Below are 21,385 nucleotides of genomic sequence, written 5' to 3' on the forward strand. Positions count from 1 at the left end.
GGCCATCATCATCATCATCATCATCATCGCCAAAACGGTCATCATCATCACCATCACCATCACAACTGGGGATGAGCAAAGGGGGACGTCACCAGCACCATCATCATCATCATCATCAACATCATCATCATAAATTTGGGATGAGCAAACTGGGCATTCACCAGCACCAGCGCCATCATCGTCATTGCCATCATCATCCTTGCCAACACCATCATCATAAATTGGGGATGAGTAAATTGGGCAGTCAACATCATCATCGTCATCATCATCATCACCATCACCATCATAAATTTGGGATGAGCAAACTGGGCTGTCACCATCACCATCACCATCACCATCATCATCATCATCATTGCTATCCCCAACACTCTTATCACCATCACAAACTGAAGATGAGCAAACTGGGCTGTCACCATCATCATCATCACCAACACCATCATTACCACCATCACCATCATCACCAACACCATTATCACCACCATCACCATCACAAATGGGTGATGACCAAACTGGGCTGCTACCATCACCACCATCACCGCCATTATCATTATCACCATCACCATCAAAAATGGGACTGGTCAAACTGGGCCATCATCACCACCGACACCATCATCATCACCATCACCATCACTGTCACCAACTGGTGATGACCACACTGGGCTGTTTCCATCACATCACCTTCACCAACACCATCACCATCACTGTTACCACCTTCACCACAAACTGATGACCAAGCTGGGCCATCAACACTTGGTCATGACCAAACTAGGTAACCCCATCGCCATCACCAGCTGATGACCACCAAACCAGGCTGTTGCCATTGCCAGTTGGTAATGACCAGACTGGGCTATGACAGTCACCAATTCATGACGACCAAACTGTGCCATCACCGTCACCAACTGATGACCACCAAACCAGGCCACCACCATCACCACTGGCTTTTCTCCTTGAGGACAAGACTCTCCTGCCATGAGCAGGACTCGGACAAGATCAGCGGTGAAGAGGAGCTGCAGGAGCATCCTCGCTGTTGAGAAGCTCCAACACTTTGCAAACCACTGAGGTGCCAGCAGTGGCACCAACGTCCTCCTCAGCCCCTTTACAGAGGACACCTCAAACACCCCACAAACATCACGCAGACAGGGAATTTCTGTGAAAATATTGGAATATATTTGAAAAGATTAATCACGGATGACTTTACAGTACCACCCCATATTTTCATCTCATACTTTATTTAACAATATTAAAGAGGCACTTTAAAAGCACACGGACAACATCATAAAACGGCGTTTCCTGCTCTCTCTCTGCTTCTCTGGACAAAATATCAAAATAAAAACTTTTGACAGAACACATTGCACCCAAGGTAAATTACCTACAATAGTTTTTTTTATACAATACAAAGAATTGTAAAGATACATATTAACAGAATAAAGCCTCTTTTTTTTTTTTTTTTTTTTCCTTTTAACTCTAAAACAAAACAAAAAATCATTGCAGGACAGACGCAAAGTACTCTGACTGTTCATATCACATCAGTGCATTACTTCACCTCCTTGACTTGGGAGTATTTCAATAAAATCTTTCCATGTCCTCGTTTGCACCTGAGATTTCTTTCTGGATCCAAAAGTTTGGTTGTAGAACGTGCTCGTTTAATGTGACGTAACATTTTCGACACTATGGAGTACCAGCATAAAGGATTTTTTTCCCTAAAGTTGTATTTTTTTTCCCCTAATGGGTTTTTTTCCCCTAAAGTTGTATTTTTTCCCCAAGTTGGACATTTTTCCCTAAAGCTGATTTTTTTCCCTCTAAGTTGTACTTTTTCCCTAAAGTTAATTTTTCTCCCTAAATCTGAACGTTTTTCCTCTCGACTTGGCTTTTTTTTTTTTTTTTTTTTTTAATTTTCTTTTCCCTTGTTTGTTTTTTTTTTTTCTGACAGGTAACAGCTTCTTCCTACCAATTCCCCTTTTTTTTTTTCTTTTTTCAATCAAGGAAGTCTGTATTCACATTACAAATGAAGAATAGCACCAGTAACTGCATAGTACAAGCGGATACCTATAGAGCCACTACGTCAGTACAGTAAGAGAGTTTAGAAGTGATACCGTTGAGGGCACTCGGACAGTACCGGTTTTCGCTGCGGTAAATTGGCACAGTTTTCTCGTTGCACAAAACAACTCCTCCCCACACACAAAAAGAAAACACACACACACACCCACACACACAAAGAAAAAAAAAACAAACCCCAAACCCCCTAAAAAATCAGAGTTTGTCACAAGTGTCAAGGTGCAGTTTGCTCGCGGGGACGCTTCTCCTCCAGTCCCATCGTCTACAGTGGTCAAAGAGTGGCAGCATCCTCTGGAGGGCTCCGACAGCCCCGGAGCCCCAGAGCTGGGTCGTTCTTCTCTTGACGATGTAGAAACAAAATTCTTAGGGATGGCTGTCAAAATATAGGACACTCGGGTCTTAATTTAATTTTTTAATTGTATCATCTCTTAGGCCAGCTCCCAATTAAATGAATTGTACGGGATTATTTGTGCAAAATCTTCAAAAAAAAAAAAAAAAATTTGCTTTCTACAGTGTACTGCACCTTATGAATAAGACGTCTACGGAATGAAGTTCATCTCTTCAAGTACTTTGTACAAAGATAACACAGACACAGACTCAAAAGGGTCTGAGATTTGCAAGTATCCTTATAACCTCAGCACTTCTGCAATAAAGCAATTGCTCTCGATGATTCAGTCTGCCCAAAGCGATTACAATTTCAGTTCATGAAAATCATCAGCAACATCAAAGTTCTAGCATTTGCATGATAAATCAGGTGAATTAAAGTAGATTAGTAGACACAAAGCAAACTATTTCACAGAGGCTGCAGTGCAAGTTCATTTAAGCTAGACAGAGAAATCATGCTACACAAACGAATTTAATGCTTTGATAATTTTTCCCTTGCAAACCCCATGAAAGCAGCTGAGGATCACCATAAGTCACTTCCATAAATTATTCTGAAGTATCTCTTCTTAAAGGAATTTTAAAGCTGGTTAATTTTTGCCCAAAGAGTTGGCTGAGCAGGTTGTTCTGGGACTCGGCGCTGCGGTAGCTGGCCGGGCCGGCCGCCTTGGCCCCGCGGGCCGCGCGGGGGCCGTGCCAGGAGCCGCGCGGGGACGGTGCCGGCCCCTTGGCCAACACTTGGTGGAGGCTCTTGCCCAGAATGGCCTTCCTGCGCTTGACGTCCCCGTTGGCGTGGCGGAGCTCCCCCTTCTTCTGGTTGTAAGGGTCCAGGACCATCTTCTTCAGCTGGGGGCCTGTTCTGGCCTTGGGTCCCAGCTTGCTGCAGTGCACGTCCCTCCTGCCGGGGGACAGGGCGGGAGCCTCAGCGTTGCTCCAGCTGCCACGTTTGAGCTCAGCCGTGCTCTCGCTCCTCGTCGGGCATGGTGGCCGTGTTTTCTTCTTCTTCCCATCTCCTTCCATGTTCTCCCGGGAGCCGGAGCTGCTCCGGTGGCTCAAGGGCTTGTGCTCTTTTCTCCTCTTTGGGTGAAACTTGCCGGTGGCTCTGCCTGGTTCTGTGTGGCCGTGCCTCGTGGTGTTGCTGGCTACCTCACCTCTGGGCTGGTGGCCACTGGATTTGCCTGGGTTGCTGCCTTGTTCCTTGGCATTAGTGCTACTGTCCTTAGCCTCAGGCACGGATTTCTCCTTCCCTGAGATGGGCTGCTGACCCTCCTCGGCGCTGCTGCTGGGGCTGCCCACACCGGGAGCAGCCTCACTACCCACGGACTTCTTTGGTGGCACCGAATCTTTGGCAGCTCTGTTGAGCGTGGGTGACGCTGTCTTGTCCTTTGGGGGCAGGGGCTGGTGGACATCTTCTGGAGACGTGGCCTCCCAGGCAGAGGCATCACCAGCACTGGGGTTGCCCCATTTGTGGCTCTCCTTGGCTGGTGGAGACTCCGCCTGAGGGGAAGGAAGCTCTGAGACCTTCCTGGCAAGCTGGAGAAAGGGGATCGCATCCACAGCGTTGGTGTCTGCACTGGGATTTTCCAGGATACATGCCCTGTATTCATCTTTGTTGCCTGTGCTTGTTTTTTTGTGGGCATTGGCACAGCCATGTTTCTGGGTCAGGAGGGGAGGGGACAATTTTTGGTTGGTGGCCTGGTGACAAGCCAAGCCAGCAAGGTCCATGGGAAACTCAGGCGAGTCCAAGAAAGGAAGTGGTTTCCCATCAAAGGCTCCTTTCTCCAGTTCCTCGATGGCCAGGCCAGCGATGTGGCCGAGCTCGGGGCTGCCCGCAGCAGCCGGTGGCAGAGACGGGGACAGGCAGGGAGGTGGTGGCAGGGGGTCAAATGGGGACTTCTCCATCTCTGCCAGGAGCTCTGAGAAGTCACCCACCAGGACTTCTGGTTTTACGGGGGACTGGGGTGCTCCCCGGTCATCAGGAGCTGCAGGGAAGGAGTCAGTGGGAACCTGCAGGCTGGGGCTTCCAGCTTCTACCAGCTGAAGGTCACTCGTGGGGTCCAGGCGGATGGGTGACCTGTGCGGGACTGAGCTGCCATGGTGAGCCACCTTCCGCTTCTTGCTCGGCGGCATTCCCTCCCGGAGAGATCCATCCTCCTTCACCTTCTCCCTGCCCTCCCTGGAGGCAGTACCAGGCCTCATGACCCCTCGGAATTTGAAGGTCTTGCTGCTGCCCGCCAGGTGCTTCTCCATGTGCCTGTCGTACTGCTCCTTCTTGGAGAAGGTGTAGTTGCACATGCTGCAGATGAAGGACTTCTTGATGACGTGCATGACGTCAGCGCAGAGCTCACAGGCGTACAGGGTGGTGTGCTTGATCTCCTGCTCCTCCACCACGCCGTGCTCCTGGCTCAGGTGGCTCCGCAGCTCTTTGGTCTCCTGGTAGAACATGGGGCACTTGTGGCACAAGTAAATCTTCTGGAAGCTGTGCACGACCAAGTGCCGCTGGAGCTTGAAGGGTTTGGGGAACTGTTTGCCACAGTGATGGCAGTCCCGGGAAGGATCCTTGCAGTCTGGGTGCATGGGGACAGATTTTGGGGTGCTTTCACTTTTTGCCGTGTGCTCCGGAGATGGGCTGGAGGATGCTTTGGAGGAGCTGGGTGCAGGTGGCTTCACCTTGATGTTGCTTTCCAAGGCCTCTTTCATTGCCTTCTCTTGCTCGAGGGGCAACTCCTTGGGGCTCTTGCTCTCTCTGCTGACCCCGTGCCGGCCGCCGGGGTCACCGTGCTGGGAGGACCTGCTGGGCTTGCGATACATGATGGTGTTGAGGAAGTGGGTGACAGCGGCATTGTCCTCACCGAAGCAGCCAGGCAGGCCCATCACCGACTTCTGCGCCTGCCCCTTGCGCGCGAACTGGGTGGCGTGTTCCCGGAGGTGCTCGTTGTACATCCAGACGTCGGAGATCTCCTTCAGGCACATCCCGCACGCCCACAGCCCGGCTTTGTTCCTGGCATGCTTCTCCTTCAGGTGGTCCCGGAGCTGCTCCCGGGAGCTGAATTTGCGCTGGACACACATGTAGCAGGTTGGAGGAGGGGAAGGGTTGTGGGAGAGCTTGTGGAAATCCAGCTCCCCCAACGTCAGGAACCACTGGAAGCAGACTTTGCACTTGTACTGCTTGTCTTTGGTTTTGATGGTTATCTCCCCGTGGTTTTTCCCCAATTTCCCATCTTCCAGCTTGCTCCTGTGCTTGCCTGACTTTGGCTTCAAACTCACAGCGTTGTCCTCGCCATGGCCAGGAAGATCCTCGCAAGGGCTGAAGAAGCACACGTCTCTCATTTTCAGCTTTGCATTCAGCATCTCGATGTCGATGGTGTGAAATTCAGGGGAGTCCGAATCCTCGTTATACTTGGCATCGTAGGACTGCTCCGCCAGGTCGGGGGGCTCGGAGTTCACTTCCTGCAGTGAGTGCTCATCCTCAAGGTCCATCAGAGGCTCAAACATGTCCTCAGCAGAGAGGCTTTCCCCCTCCTTCTCCAGACTGCCCCAGATGTTCAAGCTGGGGATGTTGTCCACATGGCTGTTTTGGCACAAGAAGGTCAGCATGTTGTCCTCCAGGTCAATGTCCTCCTTCCCTTGGTCAGTCACCTCCTGGTCCAGCCTCAGCTCGATGCTTTTAGACCCACTTGGAGCATCATCTCTGCTCTTGGCCTTGCTGCCATGACACATGTTCAGCATCAGGGCATCGTCAACGGAGATGGTCTCGTACTCACAAGGGTCCTCCCTGGTGACACAGAAGGAGTTGGTGTCGCTGAGGTCAGAAGCCAGGCGGATGGTGAAGAGGTCAATGGCCCCCACTGGCTGCAGGTTGACCTCGGGGACAGGTTTGGGTTTCTTGCTGCGCTTCCCATACACCCGCGTGCACTTCCTCCGCACAAACTGGTCATCCCTGGGGAACAGCTGGGAGAATGTTGAATCATCATCAAAAAAGCTCTGGAGGTCCGAGGTGGCTGTGCTGTCCCCGCAGTGCTCCCTGCCTGGTGGCACATCTGCCTTCGCCCACCGCTCTGGCTCTGCGGGAGGAGGGCTGGTCCCCGGCGTGGTGGGCAGAGCACCATGCCCAGAAACATTCTGGCTGGTTCCCAAATCATGATTCTCCAGCAGCAAAACGCCTTCAGCAGGAGCTGTGGGAGCCTGCAGGGCACCACTCCAGTTCCTGGTGTCACTGCCTGCCACAGGACTGTCCCCTGCCCCAGCATCTGTGTCCTCTGTGCCCACTTTGCCCCATCCCTTCGCTACTTGCTTCACAAACCCACTAATCCATTTTTTGCGAGCCTGTGTGTCTTCCACTCCATCTGGATCTTCCACTTCCCCAGGGTAGGTGACCATGCCCGTGGCTGTCTCCTTGCTGACCATCTCCTTTAGAGACACCATCCTGCTGCCCAGGTCTTCCGCAAGCTCGGCCGCACAAGGGGACCCTTCGGCTTTTTGGGAGTGCTGGGCTGTGCTGGTCCTGTTTTGCTCCTCTGTGGAGATGCAACCCCCTGACTCATGCAAGCCCTCCACGATCCCGGGCAGGCTGGAGCTGAGGACAGCAGGACTTGTGTTCTTCTCCAGCCCACAGGGACCATCGGGCTCATTCCTGCTGGGAAACACCTTTGCTTTCCTTCGCCTCACTTTCCTGTTGAGCTGCTTCTCAGAATTGCCATTCTCTTCTCCAAGATCTTTGCTTTGGCTCCTCCTGCCCTTGTCTCCCTTCCTGACCTGCCATCCTGAATCCAGCTTCCCAGACGCTGCCTCTCCCGATCCCCTCATCTCCGGGCGCAGTCCCTTTGCCTTCCCCTCCCTCTGCAGGACCCGTGTGTGGTGCAGCTCCTGGGACATCTCCAAGGAGATCACGCTGAGGTCGCTGAGCACTCTGCTGACCACCTCCTGCATCTGCGTGCTGGGCTCCTTCTCCAGGTCTGGGAGTATTTTCTTGGGAATGTGTTCGATGGTGGAGGTCGGCTCCTGTGAGCTGCAGGTTTTGTCTTTGACTGATGCCTTCAGGCTCCTCCTGGGCACCTTTTGGGCTGCTTTTGATGTCTTGTGTGCAGGAATCAGAGGGGACCTGGGAGTCTTGCTGGGCTGTGGCAAACCACTGTTCTTCACCTGGTGCTTGACAGCTTTGTGCCTGGTCAGACCGGGCTTGGACCGGAAAGTGGCTGAACAAATGTCACAGGTCACTGGGAGTCCATTGGGCTTTTTCCCCTTGTGGAGTTCATTTTGGGAAGGGTCTGGAGTACTGTTGGGTGCGTGGTCCGCTCCTTGGCCCACGCTGTTTAACACACAACCCCCAGCTTCTGCAGCCCCATGGCTTTTGGATTTCTCCCCTTTTAAACTCTTTCCTTCCCTCTCTGTGGTTTTGGAAAGACCAAGTCTCGCCTCTGCTGCCCCTGAAAACTCATGGCCATTTAATTCAGCAGCACCAAGATCTCCAACCCTTGTAAGACCTCTGCTGATGGCAGCTGATGTGTCCTGGACAGCAAAACCATTGGACAAAGCCTCTGGTTCACTTTGATGCTTATTCCCAACATGGGAGCAGCTTTCAGGCTTGTTCTCCTGGTTCAGGTCCACCTCCCTTTCTCCCATGGGCAGAAGATCTGCTGTGGGCTGGGTTGGGTAATCCCGGGTTTCTGGAGGACTGGAGTTAACGACTGTGTCTGCAATGGCGCATCCTTGGTTTTCTTTAAAATTTGGCAGCACAGCACCGGCGTTTTCGGGGACCTCTTTCCCAACACCCTTTTGGTGGAAAGGAGGCGAGCAGGGAAGAGAACAGTCCTTCCCAGGAGGTTCCTGAGGAGCACCCATCTCCAAGGCAGAGCCCACCAGACCATCACCATAGAGCACAGTGCAGGGTGTCACTGTCCCCTCTCTTCCAGGTGATTCGTAGTCACCCAAAACACCATCAGGGAGGCGATGAGGGTGTTCCTCAGCTGCTTCCATCGGCACAGCCCCGCAGTGATGCAGCGAGGGAGAGAAGGTGGGTGCCCTTTCCCACGTCCCTTGCTCTGCTGGGCTCACGGTGTGATGGATGTGACGGCTGTTGGCCTCGGGAGGACAACTCTTTGTGAGGAATGAACTTGGTGTTGTAGGCAGGGACAAGCAGTATTTTTTCTCGTCCAAGAGTTGAGTGCCAAAGCTGGGGACCTCCCCCCCCTTGGCCCCACTGCTTTGCAAGCATTTGAGGTCATAGTATTTGGCCGGCAAGAGCAGGCTGGCTGGAGATTCGCCCGTGTAATGACAGCCATTGAGGGACAACTTGTCATTCCCTTCTCTGGGAACCTTTGCATTGACTGTGCAGGCTTTTATCTCTGTCCCCAAGCCATGATCCTGGTGGGCATCCTCCTCAGAGGAACCCGGGGGGCTGATGGGACTCGTAGAAGCACTGCCCGGGTGCTGTGCCCCTGTTCCAACCCGACTCCTTTCCAGCCTCTCTCCCTCTTCTCTGCCCAGCGTTTCTTCCTCGAGCAAACCACGGCTGAAGTGGGATTGCTCATGTTTCCTAAATGCCAAGGTCATTGTGTTGTTATCTCCCTCCTGCTCTTCCCTGAGCCTATCAGCTTTCCTCCCCTGCCCTGGCAGTGGGGTCACCGCGGTGCTGCTGGGTGGTGAGAGGTCATTACGCTCCTGGGAAACACCATCTGCAGGGATATTAATGTCCCTCGGCTCCGGGGGCTCATTTGCTAAGTGCTGCGGCTCTGTTACATTATTTTGCAGCTCCGGCTTTGCCGACGTGGATTGTTTTGCATGGTAAGAGCCCTCTGCATCCAATGACTCCAGCTGCTCGTGTCCACTGGGAGAAGAAAGCACCTCTTTCCCTGGAGCAGCAATATTTCCCATGCTGCTTTCAATGGGGATATCCCCTTCCCCTGGGGTCTGATCTTCTCCTTCCAAGGCACCACCGCTCTGCTCCTTGTGCTCCGTCTGCACGTGGGTGGTGGCAGAGGGGTGGCTGGGAGCCAGCAGCCCGGGGAAGCACGGCATCAACAGCTCCTCCTCGTTGTTCTTCACTGTCCGGGCAACGAAGAGCTGGAGCTGCTGCAGAGGGTTGGCTGAGGTCTCCTGGGATGCCACCATCATCTCCTGGGAAGGGCGGTCGCTCTCCTTGGGGACACTCAGCATCTCAAAGAGAAGCACTTTGGGCTTGCTGGCTTTGTCACTGGGTCCAGGGCTTGCATAGGTGGTGGGACTCTTCCCCTCCTCCGTTTCCTCCCCACCACCATCCCCTTTGAGATCCACAGCATTTTTCACTGTTTTGGGGGGCTCAGTCCTGCTTAAGGGTTTTTCTTCTGTATCTGGGACCTCTTTGACATGAGGGGAAAAGGTGAGATCCAAGGCTGGGGTGGGACCCTGCTGAAAGCCAAATTCAGTCTTAGGGTTTGGGAGATGGGCATCAAACTTCTCCAGCTCCGCAGGATCAGGGTCTGCTTTCCCCGGCACAGGGAAGCCCTTGGCACCGCGCTGGCATGGCAGGGATGGCAGGGGGTCTTTGGTTACTTCTGCTGCATCCACGGTCTCGGGGAACACGGAGCCGGTGACAGCAGGAGGGCTTTTTGTCACAGGGTCGGTGTAGACGGGAGCCTCTGTTTGGTCAGTTGTGCTTGAGCCAGGTAGACTTTTGGAAGAAGACCCATCTTCCATCTTCCTGAGGTCTCTTTCCTCAGCGGCTGCAGCTCCCTGGAGCTGCTCACTGTTGTCTTTGGAGCAGAAATGGTTTGTGGTGAGTGGGGCTGGGACACACACCCCGGTTTCCAGCGAGCCCAGCTCCAGCGGGCATGGCCAAGCCTCCCTGGGTCTCTCGTAGTCCTCACGCGTGGTCACCACGTCCGACTTCTCCCCTGCCAGCCTCTCCCCAATGCAGAGGCTCGATCTGCCCAGCTCACCTGCCAAAAACAGCCCTTTCTCCTGGGCTGCCTCTGGCTCTGGCAGTGCCGGGAACCGCTCGGCCCCCTGCGCTCGCAGGTGCACAGCCACGTTCTGCTCAGATTTCGGGAGGCTGATGGACACCTCGGAGTCCAACTTGCTGGTTTGCAGTTGGCTTTCCAGCTCTGTGACCAAGCGCTTGATCTCCAGCTCATCATCTGAAATGTTGCTCATGAAAGTCACGTTGTAATCCGCGATCCTGTCCGGCAGCGGCAGAGAGAGCTGGCTGCTGGGGACAGCTCCTTCCTCGGGGAATTTCTTGGCCGGTGGCTTCTCTATGGAGAGGCTGTGGAACTGAGTCATGTCTTCTGGCAGCATGGGAGCCACCTCCTCCATGAGGGACCAGTCTTTCTCCGGTAGGAAGGCTGGGTACGATTGCTCGAAGGGCAGCGGCTTGCGGGGGGCATTCCCAGGACAGGGGAACGTTGTCACATATCCATCCTTGCTCTCATACGGATCGAACTCGGAGACGGGAAGCTCTCCGAATATCGATGAGGAGTCGAAGCTGAGCGGGGAGGGCGCTTTGCCCTGCGGCATTTCTGTGGCAAAAGGGGAGATGCTGGAGTGCTTCTGCTCGAAGGAGCTGGCGCCGATGTCATCCCGGCACAGGTACACGTCATCCATGTGGGAAGAGCCCAGGGCTGGGGGCTTTGGGAAGAGGTTATCGTCATAGTGACCGGGAAGGCCTTTGGGATCAAAAAATGCGTTGTCACTGCTGACATACGGATCGGGCGCCTTGGCAGTGAGCATCATTCCCACTGCATCCTCCCCGTAGGGGGGAGCCGGTGCAGGATAACCCTTCTGACCGTCACAGAGCCCCTGTCCCTTCGCAAATTTGATTCCTGCTTCTGAGCAGGTGGTGCTCCCACGGCCAGGACTCGCTTTGTTACCGCTGTGGGGTGGAGCAATCACCTCCTCTGTGTGGTACTTCAGCCCTTCGCTTGGGAAAGGGGCAAACTGGTGCCTCTGGTGCTCCGTGGTGAGCTCGGGAGAGTCCTGAGCCTCCAGGGTGGGTTCTCCTCCCTCACCCGGGAGCTTTGCTGCTCCTCTGGGCTCTTCCATCCCCTCCTTAGAGGAGAACCTGGCAGGGCTCCTGCCTGGGGTGGCTGTGCTGGGCACTTGCCTTTCCTGGGGCTGCGGTGACGGCTCCTCCTTTGCACAGTCCACGCCAGCAACGTCTGGGTCAGTACTCGGCCGTGTCCTGGAGCCTGCCAGCAAAGGTTTGGCTGAGCCAAACCTCCTGCTCCCCCTGGCAACGTCCTCTTTGCTCTCCTGGCTTGTTTTTGGGCTGCTGTACTCGGGAGGGCTGAGAGGAGTCCTTGGGACGTGGGCTGGGCTGCCTGAGCGCCTCCTCCTCTGGGTGCCACCCTTGTCACCAGCCCCACCAGCACGCGGTGGGCTCGTGCCCATCTCTCCAGGCACGCTGTGGTTGCTGCCAGCAGATGAGTGGCTGCTCTGCCTTCGGGCTTGGACAGCACAATCTTCTTTCTCAGCATCCTCCTGACTCGGGACATCCCTGTCCTCCTGTGCCTCCCTTTTCTGACCGTCCCTTTTCCGGCTGTAGCTCCAGGCTGGGTCTTTCTCCCTGGCTCTCTCACTTCTGCCCTGTCGTTTCTTGCTGAAGCTGTACTTGCTCCTCCCAATGAATCCCGTGCCACGCTTCTTCCTGCCCCGGAGCTTGCTGCACTCTGCCCCCTCCTCATCCGAGTCGGACACGTAGTCGTATTCCCGCAGCCTTCCCTCCCTGGTGGCTGCCAGCGGCCTCTCGGTGGCCTGGGAGAACTGGGCCTGCTTGCTGCTCTTCACTTGCAGTTTGTGGAGCTTGTTCTTCTGCTGCACGATCTTGTGGATGAGCTCCTTGCTCCACGTCCCGCTTCGGGGCTTCCGCTTCTTCATGTCCTTCATGGAGAACCGCGGTGGCTTGGAGCTCTTGGTGGCGATGCCTGGCCCCACCTCGCTCTTTGTCGGAGGCTCCTGGCTGAGTTTCCTGGGATGCTTTTGGCCGGAGCTGGTGGCTGGTGGGACGCTGTTCTTCCTGCCTGCCCTCAGCCTGGCTGTCCTCTCCGCTCCCTCTGCCGCGAGATCCGGCTCCTGCGGTGCCACCCTGCGTGCCACTCTCCCTTTGTGAAGGTGCTGCTTCCCTGCCCCTCTCTTCATCTGCTCCCCACCTGGGTGGCCATCTTCATAAAAACAGCCAGCCTTGGCCTCTCCCGCTGCCTTCTCCTCCACTGTCTGCTTGGATTTGCTCTCCGAGGCCAGCCCTTCCTTGGCCTTGTGGGCCATCGCCCCGCCGGCCGCCTTCATGCCCGGCAGCTCCTCGTCAGCGAACACGTCGATGAAGCTGCTGTCGATCTCCGGGTTATCCGACTGGTATCCCAGGCCGTTGAGGGCCTCGGTGATCAGGCTGTCCAGCTTGGCATCGTCGATGTCCAGGTCAGAGGCGCTGAGCGGGAGGGAGCTGGCGGCCAGGCCGTGGAAGAGGCCGCCCTTCAGGGCATCCTCCTTGCCCTCACTTTTGCCTTCTCCATCCAGCAAGAAGTCATCACTCTTGTTTAATGCCAACAGCTGTCCCTGGGGATCTGGAGAGAGCGCCAGGCTGGGGGGTTTGGGAGGCTCCAGCGGGAGCGCTTTCCGCCCCTCGGCTGCCCGGGGAGCATCCCTGGGCTCTCCCTGGGCAGCGGGGTGGGAGGCGCAGAACTGGCGGTGCTGCAGGAAGGAGGACAGGTTGCTGTAGTTCTGGTCGCACTGTCTGCAGGTCAGGAGCACGTCCAGCTGGTCCAGGCTGGCGCTGCTCAGGGAAGTGGCCAGCAGGTGATGGGAGGAGTATGGCGGCGGAGGCTGCTCCCCATCCAGCCCATCTGAGCATCCTTTGGCCACCTCCCCGCCGGGTTTGTGGAACGGGCTGGCCGGGGCACATTTTAGGAGGCTGTCATCTTTCAGAGCATCCGGAGGGAAGTGGAAGGACTTGACAGAGTCTGGGGTGTGGTAATGAAGTGAGCTGGGACTCAGAACCTCCGAAGGGTGGAAGGCTTTGTTGGCATCCTTGGCATGGCAGGGGTGCTGGAAGAAGGGCGAGGGGGTCAGCGCTCCGGCCATCTGGCTGTCCTCGAAGCCGGGGTTGAGTGGGCTGCTGGACATGGGGGACAGTGATGAGCAGGTGCTGCCACACGTGGGGTTGGGGACAGGGGACGGCAGTGGGGACTCACACGGGGAGGCAGCCACCAAGGCTGATGGTGGCAGGACCAGCCCTGAGCCCGACGAGCTCCTTGAGGGAGGAGGAGGAGCTGTTTGAGCCATGCTGTAGAACAGGGCTTTGCTTCTCGAGTCACAGGCAGGAGACCCCGGCTCCTTCCCACTCTCAAAGGAGAAAGCTCCTGTCACGCTGGGATCTCCCCTCTGGAGGCTCTCTCCTGGTAAGAGCTTTTTGCCATGATACCCCGGAGAGTTGCTTATGGGGGGCCCTTTCTGGACTTTCCTGCTGCCCTGCCAGTCCGATGTGCCCAGGGGGAAGGGGAGCTTCTGGCTGCTGATGTGTCTCGACAGCTCCAGCCTGTTTGCACCGGGCATTGCAGAAGGGAGGTGCATCTGCTGCCAAGGCAGCCTGGCATTCTTCTGCCTGTGCTGCCTCTGCTCGGGGCCAGACTGGCACTCGAATGAGAACTGGTTTCCAACAGGGTTTGAATAAGGTGCTGAATTCTGGTCCATGGGAGAAAACGCCTTCGTGGCAGCTTCCCAAGCTTGCACAAGCCTGGGGTGGGTGGGTGCCGTAGTGGGAACGCTCGTCTCGAAAGGCATGGCTCCCGCGCCGCTGCTGCCCGCGGGGGAGCTGCAATAGGCCTTGCTCTGAAAGTGCACTTGGGACAGGGAGTTTGGTGGCACCGTCCTTCTCAGGGGGCTGCTCTGCACCAGCAGCCGCGGGCTGGGGACACCGTCCTTGGCTGAGGCTTGCCTCTTCCCCACCGGCTTTGGCATGGTAGGCGAGTGTAAACTAGACGGAAAAACAGCTTGGTTTTCTTGGAAAGTGCTTGGGTTTTGGTCGATAGCACCAGACGACGGGAGAGCACCAGTGGGGTCGGCGGGATGCTCGGCCCTGCCCTTGCAGCAGGGCACGGGGCCGTGGTGCGGGGCCGGCGGCGGCGGCGGCGGGTGCAGGAAGGGCGGCGGTGGCGGGGCCACGGGCAGCCCGTACAGCCTCCCCTCGGGGGACACGTCCTCGTAGGAGCCCCCGCTCAGCGGCTCCTCTGGCCACTCTCTGGAGGACGAGTGGAAGGCGAAGGCGCCGGGAGCCAGCTGGGCGCTGGTGGCCATTCCCACGTCCAGGTACTCCTGGCCGCCGGCGTCGCTGCGGAACGGCTCCTTCCCCGCGTCGTGCAGCAGCTGGAAGGGGAACTGGCACGGCAGAGCCCCCAGGCCGTGCACGGCGGCTTTGCCGCCCTCGGAGAAAGAGCTGGGCTTCTGCACCGAGATCCCGTAGGTAGCACCGGCAAAGCTCTTCTCCGGGGAAGGCCAGGACTCGGCCCGGTTCGCCTGAAACTCTAAATAATGTAGCTGCCCATGGGTGCCGGGGCTCTTGAGGGGGATGCCGGCGGCGGGGGGCTGCCCCTTGGGGCCGAGGGAGGGGCCGGCCTGTGAGGTATAGTTGCTGGAGGTCCGGCCGCCGGCGGCATCGGGGAAGCAGCGGCCGAAGCCGAGTTCTTCTGGCCGGAGCTCGGCGTCGCGCTGGGGGATGCTGGGCACGTGGAAGCGGTAGCTGCCGGCCGCGGGGGTCACCTCCGGCTTCTTCGGGGGCGTCACCTTCTGCTGGGGGTAGGCGATGCCGATGGTGGGGCTGGGCCGGGTACCGGCGATGCTGAGCCGGTAGAGCTGCTGGTGGCCCCGCTCGCCCTTCCCCGAGCGCCGGCTGCGCTCCCGGGCCCGCCCCTTGCCCGGCGGCGACGGGGGACTGCCCTTGACCTCTCCCCAGGTGCTGTCATTGCCGAACTTGGGCTTGCAGTGGAGGGATTTGAAGTCGATCTTGCCCGCTTGCTGCGGCCGGATCACGGCTTCCCGCTGGCTGTGGGGCTCCTTGTCCTTGGGGCCGGGGAAGGGGGACGCGCCCTCCCCGCCCAGCGCCCTCCCATCCTTGTCCCCGCAGCCTTCGCAGCCGAAGTCCTTGTCGGGCTCTTTGGGGCCGGCCTCAGTATCGCCGATGGTGTAAACATGCTGGGTCTCTCCAGTCATGATACCGAGGAGGGGACAAGGCTACAAAGCCCCGCTGTCCCGTCCCGCTGCGAGCTGCCCTGCCCCCGTCACGGGCATGGTCCTCCGCCGATGGGCACCGGCGCGGGCAGAGGGGCAGCAGCTCCCCAGGGCCGGGGTGGGGGCGGGTCCCGAGGGCCGGCGGGGCTCTGCCGCATCCTTTCAGACCTGCAGGGAACAGGAGAGAAGAGAGGAAGGGTGGATGTCAGTCAGGGAAGGGGCCAGGGGAGGCACGGCAGAGATTTTGGCCCCTTTACTTGGACTGCGGCTGGAGGAAGGGGCATCGCAGCCCCCCCGCGCAGCCCCGGGCTGAAGCCCTGCAGCTTCGGGCTCTTCAAAGGATGCTCAGAGCAGTTCACCTCTGGCAAAAGCTGCTGAGGAAGCACTTTTCTTTCTCCCGGGAAAGCTATTTCTGGGTTACTTCTTAGCAACATAAGCAGAAAAAGATGACAGAAGAGCTCCACCTACGGATTAGTGGGAAGGGCTGTCGGGATGGGCTGGGAGAGGCATCCTGGGAAGGGCTCTCTGTCCCCATGTCCCCGCGTGCCCGTGTCCCCGTGGCCTCTTGTTCCCGTGTCCCCACGGCCCCGCTGCCGGAGGGAAAATGAAGGGAAAGTATTTTGCTCCACCACCTTCCCCCTGGAGCTGCCCCTCATCGCTCTGAAACCCTTGGAGAAAGGACCTGAGCTTCTGCTGCCTCTGCCTTAACTTTGCCACCCTCCCTGGGAAAGCGCCCTGGAAATTTTAGATGTTATTAAGGAGGCAAAAGCAGAAAAGCCGAGTCCCAAATTTCCCAGCTGATTTTACAACCCAGACCTCGGGGCGTTGGACACGGAGCGCAAGTCAAGCGCAGCCTTTTAAAAGGCGCCACCAGGATTTTATATGAAAAAAGGTTTTAATAAAAAGAAGGGTAAAGTTCTGCTTTAAAGAGTCTTTTTTGTTTGTTTGTTTTTTTTGGTTTTTTTTTTTTGGTTTTTTAGAAAAGTCTGCTGGAAACAGGGAGGGTTTATTTCTCCTCCCTCACTGGAAATGTTTCTTTACCGTCTGCTGCAGTGGGCATGACACTGCTGGGAAGGGGCGAGGAGCAGGAAATTCAGCTTATTCCTCTCCTCCGGGGGGTAATTCCCACAGATCCCAACCTCACTCGGTTCACCCATCCTGCCCAGCAGTGACCTGAGCAGAGGAGATTTTCCACGGAAAACAAGAGCACCCTGCATCTATCCAGGGTCTCATCTCTCTGTTCCCACCTGGAATCTGTCGGGATGAGCACCCAGCACCCCCAACGCTGCATTAACAACGGTATTCGGGATAGAGAGAGGCGGCTGCATCCCCCCTGCTCCTGCAGGGATGCAGCAGCGCTCCCGGGGGTCCCCTCTCTGCTTCGAGCTCCCGGACCTGAATTCCTCCCCAATTTCACACCCTGCCGAGTGAAACGGATCCGGGGCCGATAGGGTCGGAGCCGAGCGTGCCGGCTCCGCGGCCAAAGCTCACACGCGGCCCTTTGGCACAAAGGGCTCTGCTGGGAAAACAATGCCCCACTTATGCCTCAGCCAGCCACAAGTCCAGAGCCCGTTCGCTGCTGTTTAAATTTGCAAAGGCTCCTTGCCAAGATAAAATACCCAAGGCCAGCGCTCGCTACATTATCACAGTCGGGCTTTTCAGCCACATAAAGGAGCCTTTTTTTGTTTTTGCGAGGGAAAGGCTCGTCGGTGTGGCTGGAAAGCTGCGGGATTTGCATGGCAAGGGCTGGGGGGGGCCGGTGCTGAGCGCCAGGAGACACAAACATCCTGCTCCCCGTGCTGGCAGAGGGACGGGGATGGGGACAGCAGGGCTGGTGGCACGAAGGACTGCCCCACTGATGATGGGACCCACGGCCTGCTGGTGCTGGCAGAGCCTGGGCAGGAAATGGGTGTGAATTTACTCCATGCAAATCACAGATGGTGTACAGATAGAAGGGCAAGGTGTAAAATCGGGATTTGTTCGCCAACCCCTCCCTGCCGGGGCTTGGGGACCCCCTGTCCCTGCGTGGGGGTTCCTCCCACTGGCTGTGGCCACGGGGATCACTCTGAGGTGGCCCAGCAGCCCTGGGAGCAGGGAAATCCGGGGCCTCATGCGGCTCCGATGGGGCGATCGATAAGGAGGGCTGGGCGTGCCGGTTTAAAGTGATATTCCCCAGGCAGCTCCTGCATCCATCCCCCGAGGGGTTATGGATCCGGCACAAGCACAGTTCACCCGCTGCGGGATGGGAAACCCAGGGAAAAATGCAAATAGGAACAATTCTATCTGGCTTTTACAACCCCAGCCCTGCCCTCAGGAGCTGGCTCCTCCATGGGTTACCACTGGCATCACCTCTTGGATTTGGACATTTCAGCTCCTGGAAGAGGAACTGGAAAGGGACGGAACGAAGGCACAGGGAGTTGGGCTTTAGAAAACCCCCATGTGACGTTCATTGCCAGGCTGCCCGGGCGCAGGGAGAGCGATCCCACCTGCGCTCGTGTGCCCTGCCGGGGCTCGGAGCATCCTCCCGCTCCGGGGCCGACCTGGGGCCACCCACAGTCCCCTGCAGCCCCTGTGCGGCTCGGGGACAGGGGACACGGCGGGCAGCGATGGCACAGCCTGGCTGGCGAGGCAGAGCCGTGCCTGGCGCTCCGCGGGGCAGGTCCCGTCCTGCCGGGAGCCCAACGTGCCGGGCGGGTTGTGATTCACCGCCCCGGCCCCGGCACCGCAGCCAAGCGGCTCCCGGTGCCTTCGGAGCTGGCTGTGCCCACGGGGCAGAGCTGAGATGAGGGTCCCTGAGCACCTCAGAGTTTCCCAGTCCCTGCAGGGTGCAAATCCCAGGGGACCACAGCACCCCCAGCACGGATAAAGACTCCTTCCCATGAGAGAAAAGCTGGAATCCCACCAGCAGCTCATGCGGGACACCCTGTAGGGGCCACACCGTGGTGAGGGGACCACCGGATGCCCACCACAAGCAGGGCAGCCACAGGGGCAGCGTCTCCCCGGGGCAAACTCCCCACTCTGGTGGAAACACAGCCAGGTGGGAACAGAACGGAAAAAGCCAAACATCCCACAAGGAAACCCCACAGCTGCCGGGGGAAAGGAGAGGCTCCGGCACAGGGAATTACTCCTTCCCATGGCAGGCAGAGGGGGGATGGCCTCGGCGGGGCCTGGCAGAGCCGGGTTCAGCGCTGGGCTCGGCCTCTCCCCGGCCTGACCTTGGCGGGTCGGTTACTCGCGGTGACTCAGCTCCATCTGGAAATCAGCCCGATAACGCTGCCCCCGCCTATCGCTCCTGTATCGCCTGAGCTGATTAGCCGGGCAGGGACTGTTCCTGCTCTGCCTCTGGACAGTGCCCAGGGCAGCCCTGCTGGGGCCGGGACACGTTCAGGGGTCGGGGTGAGGGGCTCTGCTCGGGGTGGGGTCCCGAGGCTGCGGCTCCGGTCGGGGTTTGGCCCAGGTGAGCTCAGAGGCTGCTCCTGCAAGGGGAATAAACCAGCCCAGGATGGGGCTCTGTGACAGGGACAGGACCCAGGGAGCGGCTGGAGCTGGGCCAGGGCAGGGTTAGGTTGGAGATCAGGGAAAGGCTCTTCCCCCAGAGGCTGCTGGGCACTGCCCAGGCTCCCCAGGGAATGGGCACGGCCCCGAGGCTGCCAGAGCTCCAGGAGCGTTTGGACAGCGCTGCCAGGGATGCCCAGGGCGGGGTTGTTGGGGTGTCTGTGCAGGGCCAGGGCTTGGATTGATGATCCTGTGGGTCCCTTCCTGCTCAGGATATTCCAGGATTCCATGGGGCTGCTGCTATCGCTGTGGGGAGCGCAGCAGCCCGGCCCAGGGATCAGGGACAGGTGTGAGAGTGGGTGCTGGAAAAAACTCAGGATGCCAACTGGGTGGCATCAGCCAGGGAAATGCCCTTCGCTGTGCTGGTGGGAGGGAGATGGGTGGGGGAAGAATTCCAGTGCTAAAGGGGCTCCAGTAGAGCTGGAGAGGGACTTGGGACAAGGGATGGAAGGACAGGACACAGGGAATGGCTTCCCATGACTGAAGGCAGGGTTAGATGGGATATTGGGAAGGAATTCTGGGAAGGCTCTGGGTGACAAAGGGCAGCCAGGAGGGGACCCTGGGGTCCCTGAGATGGAAGGAGCTGCCTGGAGCAGGTGGAAGCTGGGCAAAAATATCCAAAAACCCCAAATGAACTCCTCAGACGCAGGTTGGGTGATAAAAGAGTTTCACAGGGCGTGGAGAGGCAGGAGGGGGAATGGCTTTAAAGTGAAAGAGAGGAGGTTTAGATGGGACATTGGGAAGGAATTTCTGGCTGGGAGGGTGGGCAGGCCCTGGCACAGGGTGCCCAGAGCAGCTGTGGGTGCCCCTGGATCCCTGGCAGTGTCCCAGGCCAGGTTGGACAGGGCTTGGAGCAGCCTGGGATAGTGGGAGGTGTCCCTGCCCATGGCAGGGGTGGATGAGCTTTAAGGTCCCTTCCAACCCAAATAATTCTGGGATTCCATGAGGGTGTCCCATGGAGAACCCCCTGGCTCTGTGGGCTTTCAGTGGCTCCACATGACACGAGGGTGACTCTGGACACACTTTGTCCCCAAAAAAAGGCTTTTAACTCCTGCCTAAAGGACTGAAACCCCTCCCAGACGGATCAATCCGACCCAGCATGGTTTTGTCTGGAGCAGGGGAAAATCCCTTCCCTTGTGAGCTGGCCCCTTCTGCAGGCCCTTCAAACTCCCTCCCTCTTGCCACTGAGCAGCTGCAGGGCCAGAAAAGGTCCCTGAGTATCCCTGCAGCCAGAGGCATTCCCGGAGCCCATCTGGGATGGGGAGGAAAGAGTCTGGCTCCCAAAAATAGCATCTGAGCCCGTGCTGTCAGCTGGCCCCTACCTTGGCACCCTCCGTGCTCAGCTACTGCCGGGACTCACTTTCACCTCCCATGAAAAATGAATTTCTTGGCTGCAATGAAAGAGAAAAATATGTCAGGAATCTGTCTCTGGGTTGGCCGTGGTGCCGCAGCGTGCGGGGAGCGCTCAGCGCCAAAAGGGGGAATTCCACCCCAAAAGTCCCATCCTGGCCAGCCCCAGCCGGGTCCCCCGGGTGGGTGGCTTTCACTGGGTGTGATGGGAGCGAGGAAATGGAGGAGATGGGATCCCACCCCCCCCTCTGCTGCATCCCAGCTCCATCCCTGCATCCCGCTGGGGTCCTGTGGAGCCGATGCCATTGGGGGCTCATCCCACCCATGGTCAGGATACGGCTCCAAGAGGCAGGAAATGATGGAGGAGGAGGAAAGGGGAACTGAGGACGGCCAAAGCCCAAACCCCAGCCCTGGGCATGCTCCAGGCACAGGGAGCTGCCAACCTCTCCCAGCCGGGCCTGATCCCACGTTCCTGTCCCTGCCATTCCCAACCCTCCCTGCCCCCCACAGGGAGCTTTTCCCCAAGTTTGGGTAAAGATGGGGATTTTAAGGGCTCATTGTTACCTCCTCCCCTGCCAGCCCCAGCTCCAGCCTGGAGTTCACCCCCGTTTGAAGAAGAAAACATGGATCACATCCCGACAAATCAAACCCTCCTCTGTGAACCCATTTCCCGGGCAGACAGAGAAATGCAGGATCAGGGCTCTGTGGGAGCATCACATCCAGAGGGATGGGACACCTTCCTTGCCAGCCCAGGTCCCTGCTTGTCCCCAGGGAGGGAGGCTGGGAGTGGGGACTGCGGCTGCTTCAAAGGGGCAGAAAAACTGGGAGATGGCTGGGCTGGAGCATCCCT

General features: G+C 57.7%; 1 protein-coding gene across 3 annotated transcripts in view; it reads right to left on the minus strand.

Annotated features, from left to right (window-relative positions):
- Positions 1-21,385, minus strand: part of LOC121664058 (zinc finger protein 469-like) — a 188,440-nt gene that overhangs the window by 6,204 nt on the left and 160,851 nt on the right. For all 3 annotated transcript variants that reach the window (XM_042027044.1, XM_042027045.1, XM_042027046.1), the window contains 2 exons: positions 20,508-20,576; positions 3,551-15,798 (listed from right to left, as the gene is read on the minus strand). In XM_042027044.1, the coding sequence (XP_041882978.1) occupies positions 3,551-15,612 (12,062 nt within the window). In that variant the 5' untranslated portion in view covers positions 15,613-15,798; positions 20,508-20,576. The remainder of the gene's footprint in view (positions 1-3,550; positions 15,799-20,507; positions 20,577-21,385) is intronic.

This window comes from Corvus kubaryi, unplaced genomic scaffold (assembly GCF_017639235.1).
Source record: "Corvus kubaryi isolate FWS band 111438036 unplaced genomic scaffold, C.kubaryi_AGA036_p1.0 37300, whole genome shotgun sequence".
In the NCBI taxonomy this organism is placed as follows: Eukaryota; Metazoa; Chordata; class Aves; order Passeriformes; family Corvidae; genus Corvus; species Corvus kubaryi.